This window comes from Accipiter gentilis, chromosome 11 (assembly GCF_929443795.1).
Source record: "Accipiter gentilis chromosome 11, bAccGen1.1, whole genome shotgun sequence".
NCBI lineage: Eukaryota > Metazoa > Chordata > Aves > Accipitriformes > Accipitridae > Astur > Astur gentilis.
Genome location: NC_064890.1, coordinates 29,330,610 through 29,355,521, shown reverse-complemented (window position 1 = coordinate 29,355,521; position 24,912 = coordinate 29,330,610). Strand labels below are relative to the sequence as shown.

General features: G+C 36.6%; 1 protein-coding gene across 5 annotated transcripts in view; it reads left to right on the top strand.

Moving 5' to 3' along the window:
- Window positions 1–24,912, top strand: part of FOXP2 (forkhead box P2) — a 436,438-nt gene that overhangs the window by 306,809 nt on the left and 104,717 nt on the right. For 4 of the 5 annotated variants that reach the window (XM_049814074.1, XM_049814075.1, XM_049814073.1 and 1 more), the window contains one exon: window positions 1,603–1,692. In XM_049814074.1, the coding sequence (XP_049670031.1) occupies window positions 1,603–1,692 (90 nt within the window). Of the gene's footprint in view, window positions 1–1,602; window positions 1,693–24,912 lie in introns of those variants that run through there. The other variant, XM_049814077.1, reaches the window with a different exon arrangement.

Genomic DNA, 24,912 nt, shown 5'->3' with positions numbered 1-24,912 from the left:
GGCGGAGAGAAGCTAGTTCTGTGCGTCTCGTTGCTTAGGTTCGGAGGAATGTATAGTCTTTGTAAAGCTGACCTGTAATTACTTGAGAATTTGATGAAACAATACGGGGATTGTTGTGGGAATGTCTCCAAATGTTAAAAGTCTGCTCTGCAAACTTTGTACCAGAGCCTTCTATGGGGAGACGAATCGATGTTGTTAGGAGATGGTGCTAGTGCATTCAGTTTGTTTACTTTGGTTTTCTATGTCTGCCTGCCTTCTCAGAAAACTTGCTTGGAGCCAGACTGTAGCAGCCCTCTCTCTGTCTTTTCATAATTGATCAGGGGATGACTGCCTTCCCTGAGGGTTAAGACGTGGCAACTTTTTCTGTTTGCTCAGCATCTCAATGCAGTAGTTCAAACATTGTTCACACCAGCTGGCAGTGTAATGCCATATGCACATCTTGTCAAAGCAACTGTTGTCATGGATACTAGAAACTATCTTAAAAACCAGCTCATTTGAGTCTAATCAAAATTGTACCTTTCTTTATCAGTTGAGAATCTTTATTATTTTAGGGAACATTGATCAAATGGCATTTATTGCAGTATATTCCATCTACAGTATGTTTTAATAACGTAGATAGTAGCGTGATGTATTTTAAAGCTGTAACTGCTATTTACTGGGCTGATTTTTTAAGGGGGGGGGCGGGAAGAGTTCTCCAGGTAGTTTCAGTGGAAATGTTTGGAATTGTGGTTTTTTCATTTCTTAATAAATACCGCTTTATAACACTTGGCAGTTTAAAAATAATTGTAATGGTAAAAATAATTTAGATTTGCCTTCTTTGGGTAAGAGGAATGTTTGTTTACATTTCATATGTTTAACTGTATTTTGCTGAGTTGGAATGGAAACATAAAATAAATGAAAACATTTCTATTTTGATTGGGATACTGTCATCCCCGAGCCTGATCTGGTTGGTTGAGTAGTAATTTCTTTGTTCTCTGATTTTCCTAAGAATGCAAATGAAAACCACTCATTTTTATTTGGCATTAAAACTGCACTTTTTTTTTTTTTTGTCAAAGGAGAGGTTTCTCCTTGAATTGTAAGTACAAAAAGTGTTTTTAATCTTCAATGAATATCCTTATTAATTCACTTTCAAGATAATCTGATGTTGATTTGTCAAATTTAATTACAGCTTCCGGTAACACTTGAAGTCTACTTGCTTTTGCTTCAAAATTGTAATATGAAAATGCAAATTGAATGATAATTTGCAAGGGAGTGGGCATTTTAGTTGAACACTCAAAGACAAGTTCCTTGTGGAAATGAGGCTATTGATGCAGTTTATGATTTTTCCTCTTCAAGCACTTCAAACAAATTAACTTTATTTCCTGCAGGATTTCATGTACATCCATAAATTCTAGTGAAGTCCTATATATGTACTTTCAGATGATTTTTTTTTTATGTCTTAAGTAAAAAACAAACTAAAGTCTGAAATCTAGCAAATACAAATCGAATAGGAGGAGATTGTATTTGTTCAATTGGACTTTTACCTAACATTAGCAATGAGTAACTCATCTCTTTCTAGGAACTGGTGGAAATTATTTACTTTTTTTTTTTTTTCACTTTCAGGCACTCCAGGCAGCAAGGCAGCTGCTTTTACAGCAACAGACAAGTGGACTGAAATCTCCTAAGGGCAGTGATAAACAGAGACCACTGCAGGTTAGTAAAGTATCCTTGCTTTTGGGGCCTTACTCTCAGGGAAGAGCGCTGTGCTTGCTCACACATGAGGTGGGGGGGTGGATGCCTGTGCTCTAATGCTCTGTGTGTGCATCCGCACATACAGGAGGTTACAGGCTTGCATGCTGGTGACTCCTCGTTCCCAGAGAAAATTCACTGTAAGTTACGAAAGCCTTTTGTGGCTCTAGGTGCTTAAAAGGTCTAAGACTAAGTCTGAGTTCAGTAGCTATGGTACAAATTAATTCTTTACAGACGTGTTGCAAAATTGGTATGTGATTTTTATACGTACATGGATTAAACTGTAAAAATGTCTGTGTTAAGACTAAGAGTAAAACAGTAGCCAGAAGTAAAAATACCTAAATAACTCATCCATACTCTATCTGAGTGCCAAATAGAGGAGTGTTCAGAAACTACCAACACAACTGCATGAAATTATGAAAGAGCTGCTTCTGCCATTTTAGAAAAACATACGTCATAGAGTTTCACACTGGGATGCTGTTGGGCTCCAGATTGTGTTTGGGTGAAGAGGACTTCTGTTATTAAATAATACTTTTAAATGCATTATTAGTAAAACTATATATAGCATTTTATTCTTGAAAAAAATTATCTGGGTGGGGTTTTTTTGAGGTTTTAGTTCATTTATTGCTAATTCAGAGTTCCAGATGAAATTGCATCCTGCTGACAAAACTGGTTCTCTCGTATATAGACCAAATATGAGCGTTTAACTGCTGAATTACAGTCTGTTGCAGACAAAAGATGTACATGAGAGATGATTTTATTTTGTTCAGGAAATAAAAAAGTGTAACTCCTACCATTCTCTTCCTCACATCTATTTTCTGGATGAGCCTTTATCCCCTTGGGACTTCCCCTGTTTTCTGATGGAATAGGGCGTTTTTATCTCAGTTTTAGTTTTTGTCATGCATAATGGAGGACCCCAGGCAGCAGAATTTATCTTTTTCTCCACCAGTGAAATGTTGTGAAATTTGATCACTTGTGCAATTTTTGTATGTAATTCACATTGTCTCCTTTTCTTTGTGAAACTTCATGGATCCATGTTGGACACAGCAAACAGTTCCACGTTCCTCATCAGCTCTCTTCAGATACACTTTTAAAGTTGTATTTATTTGCTCGGAACCAAACAAGAACTTAGGAAAATTACTAAAGAAAATGGAAAACAAAGAAAACATGTCAAGTTGGCATCCTGCCAGGCTGTAGTTATAGTCCAGTCCAGAGGTGTAGGAGTCCTGGGACCATCTCAACTTTCCTCTCTTGACCCTTGGCTTTGCTTTGTATTAAATATTTTCTAGGCTGAAGGCACGCAAGAAGACTAGTCATAAAGGCAGCAGCTTATGAACTATATAGGCTTTTTTAAGTTTTTAGGAGTGGAATTGGTGATCTTGAAGGGTTGAATCTCGGAGGTGATAGGTTTAATGAATACTGTGAAAGTAGTTTATTCTGCCAGCTCCTCATTCTGAAAGATAACATGGACTGTACTAGGAGTGTACAAGGTCCATCTAGCCCTATATCCCGTGTCTAAACTGGCCAACACCAGATGCTAAGAGAAGTATATGAAACAGGCAATAATAGTGATATTTTCCCAGTATATATTTCCGAGTGAAGTTAGTTTACTTTAATCCTCTAACTTGCAAACTGGAGCAGTTCAGGAGCTGCTGACTTCTCTGCTCACATTCTCCACCCATTCGTAAACCTTCTTTTCAAGGCTGGAGAGGTGTGGGTTGCACTTTTGCGGTAGGCATCGATGAAAGGAGAGAAAACCATGTTTGGAGACAAAGACAGTCACGCACATAACCCAGAGCATGGTGAGATGCAGAGAGGGAGTCTTGTGCTTTCGTGCTCCCAAAGCACTAACCTTGGCCTGAAGCCTTTTAAATGGCATGGGATGGTGTGTTTTAGAGACGTCCTGTATTTCATGTTTGCCAGGAAGAGTCAGTGCCTCATGAGTCACACTTGCGAGGCAGGAAGAAGAAAATAAAGCAAATAATTTTCTGTTCAGAATTGTTACATGCTTCCTAAAGCCAAGATTATTGCTCATGCTTTCAAGTCTTCTTTCCATGATCAGTATGTACACAGTGCCTCTTATTAGCCTTGGACACTTTATTTGGTTCATTTTTAAATGAGAGGAAAATGGAATTTGCTCCCAGACTTTGGTTTATGTATCAAATACCGTGTAAATTCAGGTATGAGCACAAACTCCATTTTAATTTTCTTCTTTAGTGAAAAGGATGTATAATATAAAGGTTTTGAAAATGAGTCCTTGGAGCTTTTCTATTTCTGTCTTTTACTGTTAAAGAGCTGTTCATTGTTCATTATGTAGTGGAAATTCACATTTTGAGCATCGTGATGCCTGTTTGACCAAATACTGTAATATGGGTCATAAAATTGTACAGTATTATTATTTTATTATGCCAGATTTAACGGTAACTTTAGCCAAAATCTCCTAGCAGTAGGAATTGCTAAATGTGTACAAGCAGTGTGAGGTTTGTAAGACAAAAATACTTGTGCTTGTGTTTGTGCTAAAGGAAACAGACTTTAATATCAGTGTATTTCTAATTTCCTCTAATTTCAGAGCAATTTACTAATCTGGCAAGGGGAGATATGTTAGAACTGATTTATAAATCTAGTAAAACCTAATAAAACTTTTAAAACTAGCTCACACATCTGCAGGCAAATGTGGGTATTAGGTAAGCCTTGCCATTGCATCTCTCATGTGCTCCATATTTTGATGTAAACTATTCTGTTGTTCCATGTGCCAAAGAAGGGAAAAAATGGTATTAATTTTAGTAGCCATCTTCGTATTTGATGGATATTTGGGGGAAAGTAGCATATGGTGTTTTTATATATGTTCTCTCTGTTATTCCATAATGCGTCAAGTATTTTAGTGACTTACAGCACCTACTAGCTAATCAGCAAGTTGAAAGCTTATTGAAGAAGCCTTGAAATATGTGTCCTCAACTTTGCAAAAACAGGGTGTTGGGTAAGTCGTCATGTTCTACTGTGCTTTACAGAGGGGATGGTTTTAGAGAACCGCTGGGATTTTCCTAGAAGAATTTAGGTGTCTTTTCTACCCTTCTCTTGAAAAACCTTTTTAAATTTACCGCTAGCTGTGTGATCTATCGTAAAAGAGGAATGTTGTGTTGGCAAATGGTTTTGGTTTAGTTTTTAATGCAAAAGTTACCCTTATCTACTAGTTATCCTATATTTTCAGGGAGAGGAGGTTTATATTTAGATTGTGAGTTAACAGAATACCTGCAAAAATTACAGTTTTAGACAGACTCTTATCTTGATCTGCTATTACTTTCTGATTTACATTTTTCTGGGTTTCAGACTGCAGATGGCATAACCATTAGCATGTCTTATGCAAAACAGAAGGAGAAAAACATCCCATCTGACAAGCTTGAGTACCAATTGTAGTAGTGATTTTACTTTCATGTATAGATATCCGAATAAATGTATTTGAAACATGTTTATATATGCCATTCATTACACTGATGCACCAATTGAATGGATCCAATCAGTACATACATTGATTAATGACATATTGCAGAATAGCTAAGGAGGGTTTGTGATGAGAATTGAGGATAATGTTAACCTGCCTATGATGAGATAATAGCGTTTACTTTCTTACTGTGCATCCTGGAAAACATACTGCAGTAGTAAGGTTAAGATTTCTGTAGTACTGGGTTTTGTTTCAGAATATTTTTCTTCTCTGGAGAAGCTGTGATTGTGGTAATCCGTGGTGAAGCAAGCTGATTGCTTTCACAGATTTCACTCCCTATCACCACATTTCCATCGTAGGCATAACAGGGAAAATGTCACTTTGGCTCTTAGAACCTGTAGATCATTGTCCTGTGGCAGAAATTCACTGTCCTTATGGCCACTGAAAAACCTGGCTTCATCTAGCCTGCATTTTAAAACTGGCAGCTTTATTGTTCTTGTTACATTTACAATCATGAGCGAGACTTGCGGTTCTTCAAGAACTGTGCAGAGCACAGGCATAACCCAAAGGTAAATGCTGTCAATTTGCTGCCATTGGTGGGCGTTCGTGTACGGCATTGCAATTATTTCCCTTCCAGGTAGGCAAATCTCCATGCTTAGACTAATCTGTCCATGATACACATGCTATTGTTGGCTGCATAGCATAGTGATTTGGACAGCTAGTTGTAATTTTATTTGTTTGCTCTGAGAGTTGCGAAGAGCCTAGCTATTTCTGTTCCCTGTAATGTCTCTAAAGAAGTAGTTTATTTTCATAAAGTCAGACTTTGAACTTTATCTCGATTAGAGTAAGTAGACAATTATCTTCAATCCCGTAACTTAATAAATCTACAGTGAATTGGTTAGTTGTTTTTTCTTTCATGCTAGGAGACTTGTTGTTTCAACATCAGTACTAATGCATTCGGTATGAGGATGGCATGTCAGGAAATCATGACTCTCGGAATCAAAGGGTTAAGCTCAGTGTGTACCAAGCCTGTTGTATAAATATCATGCTGTATGGAGTGTTGAGTTGTTAAGGTAAGCTTTGTTTATTTAGCATGAGCACTTCACTGAAGTGTAATCATTTGATAAAATTTGGGAAAAGTAAGTATGCATTTAAGTTTAATTACTTAATGTTTATTGCATTAGTGCATAGTATCAGAAGAACCACTTTTTTTAAAGACATGCAAAATGCAAAAATTTAGCATGAAGAGATATTCATAGTCACTTTTAACCTACTCTCCTTGCTCTACTCTCTCCTAGTTTGGTCACCTCCCTTTGGATCTTCATACGGGTCTGAATTTAAAATTCATTGCACATAATAAATAAGCAAACATATCATTAATATTGTAACTTTTAGTTACTTTTTTAAACATACATAAGGAGCTGATGAGAGATAGGAAATTGGGAATGTGGGAAAAAAGAAGCAAAAACCACTGCTTTTAAATTATATCCTCTGACTTAACAGACACTGACTGCAACCGTGCATGCATAATGCCAGTAAAAAAATTCCCAGTTTAAAAACAGCAAAAAAAATGTTATGGCTGTAACTTAAGAGTTTTCTTTGCATTACATTCAACAAAAATAGAAACAAATCTAACTGGTCTAAAACTGTCTTTCCAAAAACTGTGTGTTACATATTTCTATTTATCTAATGCGTGCTGCTAAGCATAGGAAGTAGGAGGATTTTGTACATGCTAAAAAGCACTGATTTAGAAAGATGCAAATGCCTAATATATAGCGTAAGAGGAGAGCAGTGATAAACAGTCTTTTTCCCTCTCGAGTATAATTCTGGAGGAAATCTGTGGCCTACATATAAGCAAACATTGAGGCTTGGGGTAAATTAAATTTGGAAGATAGCTGCTGGAAAATCGTAAGTCCCATTTTCCCTTGTAAGTCTGTTAGGAGGAATATGCAGTTATCCTCTAAGGTGCAGAAATTTGCATCAGTGATACCCACTCTAAAGACAAGGATAACCTCAAGAGATGGAGAGAAGGCAAGAAGTTATTTTTAGGTAAGGTGTGGTGGGGAGGGAAAAGAAAAAGAGCTGTGTTCAAGCTTTCCTGGTGTAGAAAACAGGAGTTCCATTTAAGGTAGAGGGATAAATGCAGTGATAAAGATAAAAAGCTGGACATATTTCATTGATTTACAGTGGAAGTGTCTGTATAACAAACTTGCTGGGAAGTCCCTGTTTATATAGATACAGGTCTGCTCTAAAGGCTTATATCCTGTATTTGACAAACTCTTTTACTCGTGAAAACCCATCGTGTGCCGTTTTGCTGTAACATGTTTCAGGAATAGATTTACTTTAAGTCACTTTTTACTCTTATCTTCCAGTATTAAAAAATACATCTATAAAGAAAGTGGCACTAGTTAGTATGGTTTCCTTTTAAATTTAACCTAAATATCAGTCACCTTGAGGTATTATTGATAAACCAGATAGTTGTCATTTTCAGGTACATAAAACATTACAGCTAACCCTATGTATGATCTTTGTAAAAGGTGGAAAAATGTTTACTAGCAGCCTTCTAATGGAAGTTATCACTTAATGGCTTCATCTGTATCTAACTGAGAGGGGAAAAAAACCTATCTGGTGCAGAGATCACATCTTTGTCCTGAAAATATTGTTGCAACGTTATAAAGTATTTTGGAGCAGAGGAAAGAAGTATTATGCAAGTTCTGTTTACAGGTTTTGAATATGCAGAATACTAATTAGGATTGCTATGTGATCGGGGATTTCAGGAGGCATTTGAATGTTAAACAAACGTCTGTGAAGCAATCTGACGTGTCGCTCCGTTACTGTGACTGTCGGGGAATTATTTGTCACCTACATCACTGTCATGCCTTTCCTTTCGCCCTTCCTCTCTTTGTTGATTCTGGGACTTCTAGAGGATTGGGAAGAGAGGGGAGAACACACATTCTGGTTCTTCACTCAGATTCAGAGAGACAAACCTTCGGGGAGAGCGCCTAGGTCTTTTCACAGCAGCTGTTACATAGCAGACCAGCAGACCCCTCTTTCCCTCCTGGTGGAATCCTGTGCATTGGATGGATGGACTGGGGTTTATATTCGGAACTATAGGAGTCTCCAAGCGCTACAGAGAAGTTCATTTGCCTTGCTTGAGCAGCTGGAAAGCTCCGTCCCCCCGCAAGCCCTCCCGGTGCAGCCAGCGTGCGCGTTGACGACTGCTCCTCTTCGGGCTGTGTGAGTAGTGCCTCTGCGGTGCTGGGAGGTGGAGGTTTCCTTGAGCCACTTCTCCAGGCTCTTGCAACAGGTCGGATCAGCCTGATTCTCTTACCAGCTGGCTCACTGCCCAGAAAAGCTAGTGAAGAGCTGAGAGGGAATGTGTGAATGGTTCCCCACTCAGTGTGCGGCTCTATTAAAGGGTCTGCTCCCAGGCAGGGCCTTAATTATGCCAGTTTAGGATCGCACCACTCAAGCAAGGCTCTCCTGATACTCTTGAATTTGAAAAACACATTAGTGTACATTGATGTAGAAATTACCAAAGCAGGAAAAGCAACTGAACAAAACATTCTGTGAATGCTCTAGGTGGGTGTAGATTTTTCAAAATTGTTTCTAGCCAAATTACTATTAAGGAAAGTCTCTTTTTTCCAGAAGGTTTTTCATTTCATCAGGCAATTGTAAAAGTCAAGGAGATTTTCTACCAAAATCAAAGTTCTGTGACTAAATAATGAAGAATCTTCAGTCAATAGCAGCAAATGCAGCTTTCCACATGAAAATCCAGGCTCTCTCCATAGCTGTTTGAGGCATTCTTTGTGCAGATTTCTTCCCATACTTTTTCTTTTTTCAGATTAACTTTACTTTGTGAATCGAATACTTGTCTTGAAATTTGCTAGTAGTTAGACATTATTTTGTAGTTTGTGTGTTAGTTGTCCAGTTGCTTTACCAAGCAGGGGGACTTTACTGGGAGCGTGGGGAGCAGGCTAGTCAGGAATCTGAATGTATGCCAAGATCAACATAGGTGTTAATTTCAGTTTACCTTCACTTGGACTGTATACATGTAAAATTGAGTTAAAAACTGTTAAAATTATTCAGATGATCATGCATAAATAATACACAGTAATGCTACAGAAAAAAAGCATGTGAACATGTGTGCTGCTGAAAAGCAATCACACTGCGGAGTGGAAAAGCACATCAGCCCATCCTGTTTGGGAAGGGGGTTGTCCAACAATTGCCACTTTGATGTTCTAGGTCTTTTTATGCCTTCTTATGCTTCTAGTATAATTTTCTTGAGACAGACAGATGAGGGTGTTATGAAGTAGAATTAATGGTGAAAAATTTACTAAACACTACTTCAGCGCTTTACTACTTGATTATGTGAAGCTTTGAAAAGCAATTGTACAATAATATGTGCAAAGGAAACTGTATGGTGTGCCAACAACATCAATATGCTTCAAGGATCCTACCAAGAACCTGAAGTATAAATGAAAACTGAGATTTTCCCCGAAGTGCTCACACATCCAGTTATTCAAGAAATATACTTTCAGTTGGATAGAAAAGGTAGCCTACACACTATTGAGGAAAACCAATACAGTAACCCAACATGTCAGAACAAAATATCAAAATCAACTCTGTGCTTGTAGAAGTCATTTCCAAATTGATGCAGCTGTAATTTAGTACACGGATAGCTATGGGCTTGACGCGTAAGAATAATCAAATTACCAAATTAAAGAAAAATATTTCCCAATACAAGATCGTGGCGTGGTGTGAAGTCATACACAAGCAGTGTGCGTTGCCCTTTTAAGAACAGTTTAGGATATCATGGAAAACCTCACTTTGAGGGCATAGGCTCTGAAGTGGAAATAACGCAAATTCAGAGGCGAGTGGTGATTGATGTTTGCATATACAAAAAAATATCTCTTGATTAGAAAGGATTGAACCGATATTCCGGGTGAGGAAGAGAAAATGCCTAGCTGCAAGCCTGCCATAACAACAGGGGGCATGCATTTCACCCATGGAAAAGAAAAGAGGACAGGGTTCATGAGAGGGCTGAGCTGTTGTACAAGATGGATATCTTTCAGGAATGTACTTTAGAAAGTAAATTCTAATAAAGTTTGGAAAGTACAGCAAAGAACAAGGTCATGCGTTTAAGAACTTAGAAAAATTTCTTCCTTAAGCTTATGTCCATCACTTAAAATGAAAAAGGAAGAGAGAAGCTCAGTGTATTGGTTGCTGTATGACTGTGAACAACCAGTGATGTAACAGATGAGAAAAAAGAACACGCAATCCTAAATGAATTTTAAAAGGTGTTTCTGATAAAAATAGGGAGATATTAATGCCATTTCAAAAGGTATCTTTGAAACCTCATCTGGAATAGTGGAGATATGCACTCCACCTAATATCTGGTGCCTTATTAGTATATTAGAAATGTACTCCATATAGCTTCTGTTGAAAGATTCAGGGTTCTAGTACGGATGCCCTGAATTTCCGTGGAGTGAAGGCATCTCACCATTTTGACTATTGCTGATAGCTTAGCACATTTGCTTTACGCCTACGGTGAGGTTGTGTAAACTCTGTATACATTTTTACGATATACAAGTCCAAGAAGGTTTCATTCAGACTAGGTGCATAGCCTGAAAGGTTGTGATTGCTCTGTGCAATTCGGGTCGAGAAGCAAACTTCTGTACTTCTTAAGAACAGTTTTAAGTATGGTAGCATGTAGCTAAGCTAAACATGAATGAACTGTGGAAAAGAAAGCTTTTCACTATGCAGAGAAAAGAGTTTCTGGAGCACTGTTCTAGTAGAAGTAGTGGAAGCAAGAGCCACCTCTCCCACACACTGCTTGCTTAAAGATAAGGCTTGACCACCTTTGAAGGGGACTTACATGACATGAATTACAATAATAAAAATATTTAAAACTCAGGAATTCTCTTCTAGTCCTGTAGTACTGTGGGATTTTTTTGTTGTTGCTGTTTTTTTTAAAAAAGGTAAGGAGAGATTGAAGCCAATAGCAGAATTCTAGGGAACAGAATAGTGTGCCGATTTTTCACTAGGTCCGTTACACCATATCAACAGATTCATTTTAAGAGGATTTTAATGCTGCCTTAAAATTATAGCATGCACTTGAAATGCCTTAAAGGACATGACAGTTGATTATTTTTTCAAAAGTCAACTTTATTTTCTGTATATTTATGGCCTGATTCATGAATAGAAAGCACTGAAGATTAGATAATAACTGGCATTTAGTAAAATACAGATGACATCCTAAATTCACAATATTTCATCTATTTAAATTCACTTTCAGTATATGACCATTTTGGATACTTTAATTCTCACTTGTTAGATTACAATGAAAGTGATTTCTATGAGTATAGTCTAAGTAGCTGTAGCTTTCACATCATTTTATATAGTCTGGATTTTTTCAAGCTATAAGACACAAAAATGTATTCATTTCATAATTATCAGTAAGACAGAAGAAATACCGCTGAATTCGTAAATATGGACATTTTTTCATTGGAAGGCATTCATTCTAAAATGATTTTGCTTTTCTCAGCAATAAATACACTGAAACAAGAAGCAGAATTTATTTTTAAAAAACCCAAACCAACTTTTAAAATATCTTTTCTTCCAAAAATACCCACTTTCATAATGTTTTAGAGTATTTATAGTGTTGAGGTGATTGTCTCACGGTGCCTGAAAATAAAGTGAATTGGTCTAACAGCCCACTTATGAGATCATTATTATTGCAACCATTTTAGGGCCTCACATATAATATGACCCAATAAGTCTCAGAGCCAAGATTAAGAGAGGGGGCTCTTTTCCACATTGAGAAAAGTCATACTAATTTAGCATCTTGCAAAATAGTTTAGTCTAGGAAAATGTTTGTTTTGGGTGGGGAATACTTGTATAAAGTTTTTGAGTGAGTATTTAATCATTGTAATTTGACTGGGTGGTACAGTTTGTATTGTAATACTGCAGCCATACCTCTAGAAACAAATAATTATGACTTTGTGTATGATTCTTTAGAATATTTATAGTTAATGAATGTAAGTGCTATTGCATCAGCCTTAATCTTCGTAATTAATGATGTCCCAAAATACATCCAGAGATAATATTGTATCAATAGCTGTTAAGACTGATTTCCTAACCCTCTTGGGTTTCAGTAACATTGTCAAGGTAAATTGAAATAGTAAAACCTGACAATTGTGTATAGTGCTTGGATTGTCAATATAAAATATTGATCAGATTTCTTTTTATATATTGGATCTTTTTATTTTTTTTTGACTATAAGTATAGTAAGAGAGAAGTTACTAGAAGGACTTTTGGAAAGGCTTGACTACAGTAATGGTATCATCTTTAAAATAAATTCGAGTGCAATGAAGACCCACAAAAAAGATTTGAGAATGCTTTTATTATGTGTGGAATTGCTTAGCTTTTTAAGTGAAAACCCTAAATAATTTTAGTTATAGCAGAATTGGACCTCTTCTTTTAGTTAAGGTAGGAGCTAATGTATCAGAGATGTTGATGCACCGCATCATTTACACAGAAATTATTTCTCAATTAAACCTCTGTGAATGTCAAAGAGTTTAGGAGGAACTCATAAACAGAATCCTATTTCAGGGAAGAATCTTTGTTATTTAAGTCACTTTTTTCCCCTGTGAAACTGCCAACAGGCATTCTAAAAAGGTTTTGAAAACCTTTGTTTTACCTGGCAGATCATTTTATATTTTCCTTGTTTTTTTCCTTGGAGAGTAAACATCATTAGCATACAGCCTGTAGAATGGTGCAAGAAAAATGGTACAAGAAGTTGTTCTTCCTATTTTAGCTCTGGGAGATTTAGTGTTGTGATTTTCATTTCATTACATACCAACTTTGTTAGTGTTATTATTAATTATTAATTTAAAATGTGATTTACATAAGAAGGGTATCCTTTATAGACTCATAATTAGCATGCTTTCTCTCTTAGAGAAAAAAAAAAACAACTGTTGTTTTTGACAAATACTGGTCTAGACACTTGGCTTGACTAGCAGTCCATGATCAAAACTGTTATTTTTAAACTTAAAATGCATTAGATTACATCCTCAGTATTGATCTCATTGTTAGGATGAAACTTTTATTTTTCGTACTGTTAATATTTTATTATTCTTACTATTGTAGTTATGAAAGCTTTGTGTTAGAGATTTGGGTCTTCTTGTATTAATAACTGTACAAAATTTTAATCTGAATCAGATTTCCAGAGAGCATAGAGTGCATTCTGGCAACACTAGCAGAGTGCACGAAGGGAAAAAGAACTGCAGAGACACACAGACATGCATCGTTGACATACCCATTGAAGTGGGACTGAACAGCAGGCAGCAAGTTTATACTCATACATCTTTGAGTGTATTTCATGCCCAACTGTGTGAGCACAAGGTATAGGTATACATTATTTACACTTTTCAGGGAATACCAAAATCCATTGGCTCAAGTTTTTAATAATATTGGGTAAAGGAGAAGGAGATATGATCCGTACAGATCCCAAGACATCTCTGCTCTTTTATCATCCCTCCAGCTCTTCTAGTTCTTCTTTTGTGTTTTATGGCTGCAGAGTTGCCTCTTAGCTACAGTTATAAGTGCTGAGGGTTCACAGGATCTAATTGTTCCCATGCAGTTCGAGGAGTAAAAGACATGAAATTAAGCTAAAAGGGTGATGTAGGTCTTCAAGTAATATATAGCCAAGCTCTGGAACAGATCTGTGCTGCAAGATGTTACGGATGCTAAACATTTAAGTTGGCTCAAAAATCTAGTGAACAAACTAATGGAAGAAAAATCCATCCATAGAAAATACAAATTGCTCATTTTCATAGTCTCTAAAGCCCAAAATGCTGGGATGTGGGGAGTGGCCTGGGAAAGCATCACTACGTCCATATGCCACCGTGCTCATTTACTCTTCTCTGGGCACTGAGTTTGACCACTGTTAGAGGTAGCCCAGCAGGCTAAATGATCATTTGCTCTAATTCAGTGTGTCATTCTTCTGTCTTTCCAAGCAACATCTACAAAACAACATATTTTCCTTCTGAAGACTCGCTTTTGGCCATTCAAGGGAACTTGACTTTCCTCCAAGAAAAGTCTGCTTTTACCAGCAAACTTCAAAGTCTACAAATCATAGTCCATTGGACTTCTCACAACTGTTTCTAGTCATGCTTTGAAGAAGAAAACCTCTACAAATATCTAACCTTTCCCAGCCCAACCTCTTAAGGAACACTTCTCTTTGTGACACAGCACTGACATCAGGATGATGTAGCATGCAGTTTGCTAGCCATAATTACTCTGCATGCTGGAAAGATTGGATTAATCTGATTAAGCTCAAGGAAAATAGTTGGGTCCTCACACAATTTCAAGCTACCTAGCCACTTTCTAACACCACAGTGTCAATCAGATGGTCGACGTGTTGTGATTTGAAAGGGATCCAAAAGGGACCTTCCAAAAGGGGAAGGACGTACCTGAGTTGCATTGGGAGCAGCTGTCTGGCTCTTCCTTGAGTTTGTTGCTACGTTATTACTTTGACCGTGCAGGCAATGAAGGCCAGATGTTTAGATTCCTGGTCCTAGATACAAGACTGCACTGTCTCTCCCATTATATGGGAAAAGGATATTCCAAATTTTATGTCTTTGGTTCCCATTTAAATAAGCCACAGTCAATAAAAAGGAGAAAAAGAAAGTGTGGTGACCTTCTGTAAAAGTGAGGAGAGCATTTAAAAAAAACTCAACACAATTTTTAAAGTTGTCTTTCTATCCCCCTCTTCCTTTGATAAGAGCGTTTATCGTTGTGAAAAAATACGAAGGGAACTGAAGACCTCATCAGGAAGCATGGCTGCTTTTATAACTCCAGTGCAAAAGTGTGCGTACGCAAACTCCACAGCAATTGCTTTGAAGAATTTTCTGAGTTTCAAAATAACAGTACAACTTTGCATTTGGAATGAGGATGTGCAAGCAAATTGATGTATGTATCATGTTTTTTAATCTAACATTAAAAGATTCTCGATATGTTATCCAGCATGTTATCCAGCTTCTGGATGTTATTATAATGGTAGAATTAGTTTTAAATAAATTTTATGAGATCTTTGTCTCTTATTTTTTATTTGTTCTTTAGCAGAATCTTGGTTTCCAGTAATATTTAACATTAGGAGGTGGTTTTGTTCCAAACACAGGTATTATGGATGTACAAACCCAGGTTTAATGTGCATAAGCTGTTTAACTTTGTTCTTTCTTATTTTTTTCTGTAAGTGTATGTTTAATTGTTTCGCACAGTATCCAGAGGTATAAATATTAGTTGAAATGTCTGTCTGGTTGGATAGCACTCCAGCAAGCAGTGGATGCTTGCACTTCTTTCTGCTACATCAGCACAAAGAGTTTGTGAGTCACTTGACTCCACTTTGGGGATGTTTCTTGGTGTGCTTTATACCATGCTCTGTATTTATACCATGATGCAGTATCTCATCCAGTCAACCTATAAAATAATGTTAAAATACAGAATTTGTTTTATTTATTTTTAGCCTGGAGAAGCTAAATTTTTGGTGGGAGAATGGAATAGGAAGAAATTTCCCAGTCCAGAATCCTGCTAAGTCACCTACTAGGAAGTACCAGACATCTATATCAAAATAAATGCTTCCCAGGAGTTAAGTGATGTGGCCTCTGCTTCACAGTATAGAATGTCTGTCTTTTACAAAATCTTGTGTTTTTTGTAGTAGAGGAAAATGAGAGATTACAATTAAGTTAAATACACACACTTTTAATATAGAGAATTCTCAAAATCCTTTGGGTAATTCTTTGCCCATTTTCATTTCTGATGACAGCTTACAGTGGGCCTACATCATGTCCAGGCTGGTTGTCATTTTTCTCTGCTGCAGTTCCTGATTTTGCTGACAGTTAAGATCCCCACTTGTTTGTGCTGTTAGGCAAGAACTGGAAAAGCAGTGTCAACTCTGGTTGATGTGACAGCTTCAGGCTGATGCCATGCTCTTTGCTACACTGAAAGAATCATCGGAAAGTGCAATGTTATCTCTATTTTCTCTTTTATATAAAAACTTTGATATGCTTTTTGGTAGCCACCAGAGGAGCTGGTATTCCATGTGACAAAGCTGCTGCAACCTGGCAACAAGTCAGTGTCAGAATAGCTATGGGATTGTTCAAACCTGGCCCTCCAGTTTGTAACTGGACTTTATTTCGGTGATAACCATTTTAGGTGTAGCACAGTATTTGATCATGGGGCCCAGGCCAAAAGGGTACCCAATCCTAAATCTTTGTTCTGCAGCACAGAAGAGTCTCCTCTGCTTCTAGTAAAACCATCAGTTTAAAGGTTGTTGACAACACCCTAGATAGCACACAGGCTCTGCAATGGGTTGTTATTTTTCTTGTGGAGGCTATGGGAAGAAGGGTTCCATGTTTGTGCTTCTGATTATTCACTGAATACGAATTTAGCACTAGCATTAGTATTTAGCATTTTGCATTTGGCATTATCCTTCGCAATCATCACTGTATCAGGCATATATGATGTATTCAGTTATTTCCCACGTGTGCTGCTTTTCCTTCATCTTTCTCTCGGTTTGAATGAGGTTATCGTTACAGAATGGGGTCTAATGACAGTCAGAATGCCTAGGAAGAGAGTCAATGTATTAAATTACTCAATTATTTTTTGTTTGTATATCAAAAAAGGAGCAGCATACATGTAGAAAGAATGTGTCGTTAGTATGAACTGGCATTTTGAATTATCAGTCAACTGTTGTTGTTCTTTTTGTGCTACTGGTAGAAAACATGGAGTTTTCTAAAAAGTAGAAAGCACTGAATTTGAAAGAACAAAGTGGTGACCATTCAGTCTTATTTTGCTAAGAGCGTAAGAATTTCACTGGCAGACTTTTGTTGTACTGTGTGTTGACTGCACATATTTTTAATGTGCTTCACAGGAGGTGTATCTAGTGCAATAAGCTGTAAAATGTCGAGTTTCTATGCGTTGTTTATCTACGAAATGCTCATTGTTAGCGGAAACAGAGTAACAAAAACTAAAAAGAAAAAAAGCATTTTAGCCTCTATATGTTATCTCCGATGAATATATATTGTCCAACCCAAAAGCTTTTTTTTAATGGGTTCATGTAAATTCAAAACAAACATGCAAAGAGAGCAAAACAAAAACTTGATGAGATGGGTTAGTATGTTTACGTGACTTGGTGGCATATTCAGATTATGTGGTGTGATTTGTTCTGCAGCTGCTTCAAATTAAGAACAGGTGTAGAAGGCAGATTATGCAAATACTCATATTAATGTAATTGTCAAATTGGTGTGTTTATCATTGTGCCTTTAAAGAGTAGACCATACTCTTATTTTACATGTAAATTAGCTTTATTCTTGAGAGCTGCTATTGGATAATGAGCTTATAAATGAGAAATTTCTAGCATATGGTGAACATTTCTAAAATGTGATATTTTCTTGTGTAGCAATCTATTTTATATATATTGTATAAAAATAATCTGCTTTGTCTTCTTTAGAAAAATATAGCTATGATGCAGTTTGAAAATCTGGCTCGTTGGACTAATGAACTCGTAATTCTTTCATTTGTCTTTTTGAGTTCATCAGACCCTTTAGTAGGACAAATTTTGATGTCCTTCAGCTGTTTACTGTATATTTACAAACCTTCATAGACTTTATGCCTGGTTTGCTTTAAATCTTGAAGAAGTACACATTGGAGGGAAAATGTGTTTGTTTAAAATTGATTTTTTACTTTCTAAGACATACTCTATTTAAACAATCATCAACTGGGTATCCGAGTTAAATATATATTTTTAAACATTGTTTACCTGATGTTGCTAGTATGCATAGATATATTAATGATTGGCTGAGGTTTGTGATAGTTTTAGATCAGAGAGATTTGGTATCAAAGGATGTCCAAAATTAAAAAATGATGGGAACTTTTTATTTTCTTCAATTCTAAAAGTGATTTATTAATATGGACCTCGTTAACAAAAGTTGCCCAGCTTAAAAAATCGCAGAGCACTGTGATTCTATGTTTTAGTGTCTTTTCTTGCTTACATCATTTGCACATGACCTTGATTAATAATAATTTAAAATCTGTTAAAAGAAAATCCTAGGTACTAGCTTTTTATACATAGATGTATGTATGCATATACGGCCCGATTTTATATATGCTGTCGATGAGGCAGGTTGAATATTTGAAACTGAGCTTTATGCACTGTGTGGGATGCTTTTTGCTGGGAATCTGGGCCAAACAGCTGAGAAAATCTCTGCTCCTCAGGAGGCAGAAGCTGAGGGCACTGGCTGCCAACAGCTGGCTACAGGGCAAACAAGATTAGAACAAGGTCTTTCTGCTTTTCTCCTTCTTGTGGCCATGGCACAGGTGGACTGCACTATTTATTTTCAAGAAGAAAAAGAAAATCCTGTTTCGCTTTTGGATACGTTCCAGGAAAGAAGCAAAAACTATAGTTATTGGGCTCGGTGTAGCACCCAGCAGCATCGAATTTCTTCCTGTTCTTTATCCTGAAAACTCAACGGGTAACTCCATGGGAGCAACCTAAAAGGCATGAGCAAGAGGTTTAAAGAAGACAGCTATTAATTGATTAGAGTTATTTTTCTCTAAATCACTCTTCAAAAAGGAACAGAGGGAGAACAACTTCATTTTTAAGAGGTAGCTTCATCCTTTAGCAAATTATTTAAGATTGTATTGATTCTACGGTGCTTATCTTAACTGGTGTTTGCTTTACAGCCTGCTAGCTACCTATAAAATCTTTCACTCGGTTATTAGCACACTCTTAATGGAATGAAAACTATTTAAGAAAGAAAAGAGTGGCAGGAACTTCATGATGTCAGTTGAAGATGATAAAGCTTTTCTTTAGGGTTAGCGTGACGCTATCACTTTACAGTACAACCATCAACCAGATAAAACAGCAATCTCTTTTTCTAATCAATTTTAATTATATGCATCATTTCAGTAGGATGTTATTGTGGGGTTAATTATCTTTGCATTTAGAAAAGTTTTTACTTCCACTTGACTAGTTGTTTTTGGAGACGTTTGCAAGCAGAAATGTCAGTCAAAGCTATACAATATCGGTACCTTCCAGAACCATTTAGAACTCACTCTAGTAATGCTTTCTGTGTCAAATAAATTAGATGCAACATGGACATTGTTACACAAAGAAGGTGCGTGTATTGGAGAACTGTGTGATTCCATCACCTTACCAACAGTGCTTTAAAACAGCTAGGAATCTGGCCCAAGCTATCTTGGCTCTATTAAATTTCTCACAGACATCTATGGGAAGTATTTTGAGGCTAGGAAAAAAAAAAAAGGCCTGAAAAATGAGCAAATAAGAGCAAATAAAAAGACAAAAAAATGCCTTCCAGTCACATTTATCACTGATCCCGTTTTAACACTTTTTGTACTGTGTAATTGACACTTACGTGCAGTTACTTGTTAATTTTTTGGTAATTATTTTGGACTAGTAATTACTTTTACATTATTTTGTTAAGCGTATGGCTCTTCTGACCACAAGCTTTGGAATATAATTAAGGAATTTGAACAGATGAGTTTGTAATAAGCCTTTTTGAGTTATTCATGGAATAAGAGAATATTTTGCTCCAGTGCCTTGGTCGTCTTCCACAGGATGTTCCGGAGGTGGATGGATTACAGCTGTATATATGCCTTTGCACTCTAGTTTTGTTGCCTAACCTTCTGGGAGCAAGCCTGAATAACCAACCTCACTTCTGCTATTATAGAGGGAGTTAATTTGGTTATTCAAATAGGACAGGCAGAATTCTTGCATATTTGTGTCCCCATTTCTCTCTATAAGGCAGCTGTGAACTTGATGTTAAATTTGTTGATTTCAAATAAAAGGATTTTTTTAACTTCAAATAAATATTAAAAAACAAAACAAAACAAAACCAACCAAAACAACTACTTCAGCAGTGTTTATTATCTTTAATATATTCACATTTAAAGGCAGCATTTGTATGTGGAGTACCAGCAATTTCCTGGGCCATGCAGAAAATCAGTAATAGTAATAGGACTGGATCTGAGCATGCTTGTATCTCATTTATACCATAGTAGTCCCACAGGTCAGGACAGTTGCTGGTCACATGCACAGGCCATGATGTATGTTTTCTCTTGGACAGAAATTTTGGGTTGGGGAGTGGAGGAGGTTTTGCTTTTTGAGATTGACATTAGCTGGAGATAGGGCATAAATTGAGGTGCACAGGCACTGGTAGTTGCATCAATTTTTCTATTAACATTTAATTAATCTTGCTCACACACACAGAATTAAATCAGTCGCTGAGTTGGAGTCAGGAAGAATCTGATGTCCAGCTTAGACTGGCAAGGGTGCTTTGGGGTCTTGTGTTCTCTTCTGCAGTTGAAAATAACCCACCCCCTCATGTAACCTATAAATACTACTAACTGTTAAACAGATTCTCTGATATTGCTGAGAGTAACCTCTAGCAAAAGAGACATTAGTAACTCTTTTGATTACTCTTGCCCTCTTCTTTTAGTCTATTGTAGCTGTGGTCCTCAATGAAAGTCTATCAGTTGTAATAGTGTCTTAGGAAATGTGAAATGGACGTTTTATGGACCCTTCTGCAGTATAGCTTTATTGTCTTGAATTAGGGAACTAGACCCTGCAACAGCATTGATGTAACATTCCTGAAGGGGAATTAAATTTTGAATGCTTGAAAAATGAACTGTAGGCATATATAATTGATTAAAATTACAACAAAAGATGTAAAGTCAGACAACTTATTATATACTTTTTATTGAGCAGTCATTATGCCTTATGAAAGTCTACTGATTATAAGATGTGCAGCATGCATTCATATCTATAGATACATATGAACAGATTTTATTTCTTTCTGGAATGACAACATAGTTGTTATCACTTTCCTTAGTGTTTATTTTCTTTAGCAACTCAGAAAATAAGATTAATGATTTTGTTTATGTGGGAGATGCTGTTTTCATTCAGGTCAAGGCTTTTCCTGTGCCTATATTCAGTTAAGATCTCCACTTTGTGTCTTATTAAGGGGTCACTATCTTGTAATCCTTTTATCTTCTCGTGATGGAGTTATTTGCATTGCTACTCTCTCTCAGTAAAGAAGAAAAAAAAAATTAAAAAAGCAATCTATGTCTGCCAAACCTCAGGCCACTGTCACCCCAGGCGTTAGTCAGCAAAATAGCTTGTATAGCACACGACTGTTGTCCATCTTCTCTTCTCTGCTCAACAGCAGGAGCCTTAAATCAAGAAATTTGAAATTGTTATTACAAATCAGTGTGCCATGCAACGTTGTCGTATGTCTACAATTCACTAGCTAAGCTGAACCATCTATTGTGTTACCTTGTAAAGAATATGGTTGATGTTACAGTACAAAATGTTGCTATTTTGGGAACTTCAAAGTTGTACGTAGAATCACAGATTTGTTCTTTAAAACGTACTTTCTCTAAAGAAAGCATGTTTCTTTATTCCCTTTTTTTTCCATTCAAAAGTCTAATTTTAGGGCCAGACTTTCAGTTGAGTTGAGCACCCAGGACTCCATTGACGTCAGCGTAAGCTGCAGCAGCTCAACACCTCTACAAATAAAACTCCTAAATTCAGAGCTTCAAACTAGTCTAAACAAAAGATATTTTTCTGCATAGACTTAATCAGATTTTGTTCTTACTTATCAGGCGTTATTTGTCTTTTCCTAGATGAGCAACTAAGATTTTTTTTTTTTTCTTTTTTTTTTTTCATTTATGTTGTATACTGTGAATTAAGTAACAATTTTTGAAGAGGCCGGTGGATACTTTGCCAAATCGCTCTAAAATTGTATGGCGTGTTTTGATTTTAACCAAAGTTACAGCTGTAGAGCTGTAAAGCAGTCAGTTTCCTTTATTATGACTAGTTCTACAACTTGTACTGTTTTAAATTGCCTGCAATTAGCATATTTCAACCTTATTTTTAGGTTTAAATTGCAGTGTGAGAATGTACTCTCCTCTTAGCTAATTAGTGCTATCAAGGAACAGTAGGTTACCTCATTAGTACCATGTGCATTTAATTAAAGAAGAGAAAATTGGAGTTAACCTCATAGTTAATATTTTCACAGAGTGCTACAATGCCAACACCTTCAATTGGAGTCACACCCCTGTGTATCTAATTATTCACTGGTGCCAAATAAGGTTAGCAAGGATACCACCATACTGTTGACAAAATAATTTAGATGGAAATCTGTTTGCCGGTTTCTGATGTGAATTTCCAGTTAGAGCAGATTATTTTTATTTGAATACTTTAGAGGCACAGGATATTTTTATTATCTTCCTACCCTCTCTTTTATGTTCCCACCCAAACCTAGGAAGGGCCAAGAACGCATGAGGCACTTAATCTCAGGCGAGCGGTCTGTGATCCTCTTCCTTACCTGGCAGGTGTCGTAGCAATCTGGATATAACCATTTTATTTAGGCTACCGGTATTGTTGAAGCCAGTACCGTTATATTGTACCCATGGAAACAACTATACACAAATAGGTCCAGAGTACAGGTACCTTCCCTTTGTAAATGTGCTCAGAATTTCTTATGGCTCGCTTAGCTTTAGAATTTTCTTTTCCACAATGTATGGGGAAGGTGGGAGAATGCTGCTTCATATACTTCTAGAGGGCATGAACTAATATAGAGATAAGCGCCTTCAGCTCCTTCAGGTTTCAGTGAAGTTGATTGTGATTGTTGTTTCCAATCTAGGCACTGCAATTTGTGTCTTATTTACCTACAGAGCAGTATTTTTTTTAGTATATATCGTACTTAAAAGAAGAAAAAAAAAGGAAACTATATTTTTGTCATTAATCTATGATATTGGTGGTCGAGCCTACAGTTTCCGGTCTGTAATAACATGAGGTAAATCTCTGGATATGAGTTTTGTATTTCAGTTTTGTATTAGAACAGCAGCATGGTGTGTTGGTTGCCCAGAACCCAATTTGCTTACAGCATCCGTGTAGTGTTGATTTTACAAGCTCTTGAGATGTACTTAATTTTAAACATATGAATATTCCCATTACTGATGTAAAAGGGACTTAAGTTTATGTCCTGGAATGTTTTATGTCCTGGAAGTAAAAGTAATCTTATTTTTCACTTAGCTTGTCTAGAGCTGAATGGCTCAGCACTCACAGAGTCAGGTACTCTCTAAGTGAATTTATTTTCTGAATTTTCTTGGCCAGTGCTATTAATAAGACAAATAATTTTGAACAAGCCATCTATAATCTCTGTGGCTCAGTTTTCCCATCTGCGAAATGGAAATGCCAATACTTCTTTCATGAAGGTGATTTACGTGCAAATTAATTACTTTTTGCACAGTACTTGAGTACAACACCGCTTTGTACCAGAGTATTTTGGTGCCAGATCAACTTCACATGAAGTATACTTAATGATTAGATCTGTGGGATCATAATTGAATCCTTGAAGGAGGGTTTTTTAAATTTATTTACAGAAATCTTCATGCTAAATCAAGTACTTTCTTGTCTGTTCTTTTAGGTTACTTTGCTCAGGTGCTTACATTGGCATATGGGTGCTTTCAATAGTCACTTTACAAGCTTACTTATAACCAACCACTTTGACATTTAGCACTACTGTTCAAATGAAAATAACGGCTGACCTTTTGTAAGTTTGGGGTTTTTTTACATTGAAGTAGAAAAGACGCTCTTCAAACACTGTGCAGTTCCCATACTAGCTTTACAAATTGCTGATCCTTCAGGATCTACAGTAAGTTGAAAGGAATCCACTGGATTGAATGGCAGGGTGGAACTCTGAAGTCAGTCAGTTTGACAGTTGGATAAAATTTCCATGTGAAAATAACTGACCTCAGTGTTCGCTTACCTAACTAGTACTTGTGTTTTATATATAGCTGCTAGAAAAATGTTGAATTATAAAATAGACCCATTTATAATTTTTTTCTTGTCTAAATAGAAGTGGGTTTGGTTGTTGTTGTTTTTTTTTTTTAATATGATACCCCCTTTAACTGTAAAGGTGCATTTGAAAACAAATTAAGCAACTTTGTTTTCTAAGTTAGGACCTGTAAGGGATACTTCAGGTTACAAAAGAGGAAAAAAACCGTAGAAATAAAAAAAGAATGAGTTTTCAGTCCTCCATACGTGTTTGAAGAAAACTATGTGAGAACGTACAATCTATGCAAGTCTGTGGTCTGACTTCAACCTTTTTCTATGTGTAATGTGATGTGACATAGGGACTGGTTTCATTTGTGCGGGAGAAAAACTACAGCTCAAATTACAGCCCTTGGTGGTATCATCGTCGTCTCTTTGAAAGATCTCACCCAACTCTATCAAGAATAACCAGGTAATAAAGGCAAGGTCTACGTCGTGAGTAGGCAATGACTTGGGTTGGCTTTGGTTTAGTACTTCTGAGTCTCAGCAAATCTAGTGGCTGGACCTTCTTATAAACATCCGTACAAATATGTAAAGCACAGATCAAACTAATAAGGATATAATTTTATATACTCATTTCCACAGCCTGGATCTGTGTAAAAAAAACCATCTTAAGCAGAACTTTCAGCTGGACAACTTTTCAAGAGAATCCAAGTCATTTATTGTAGCATCTTGGATGGACTGCTACCAGTTTGGTGTTCCCTATCTGTGAAAATATTGGGTAGAGTTAGGGCTTTTATGGGTTAATCATCACCCTTAAGTGAAAAAAAGATACTTTGAGCAAATTTTCTATATGTAATGCAATTTCATATAAATTCATCTT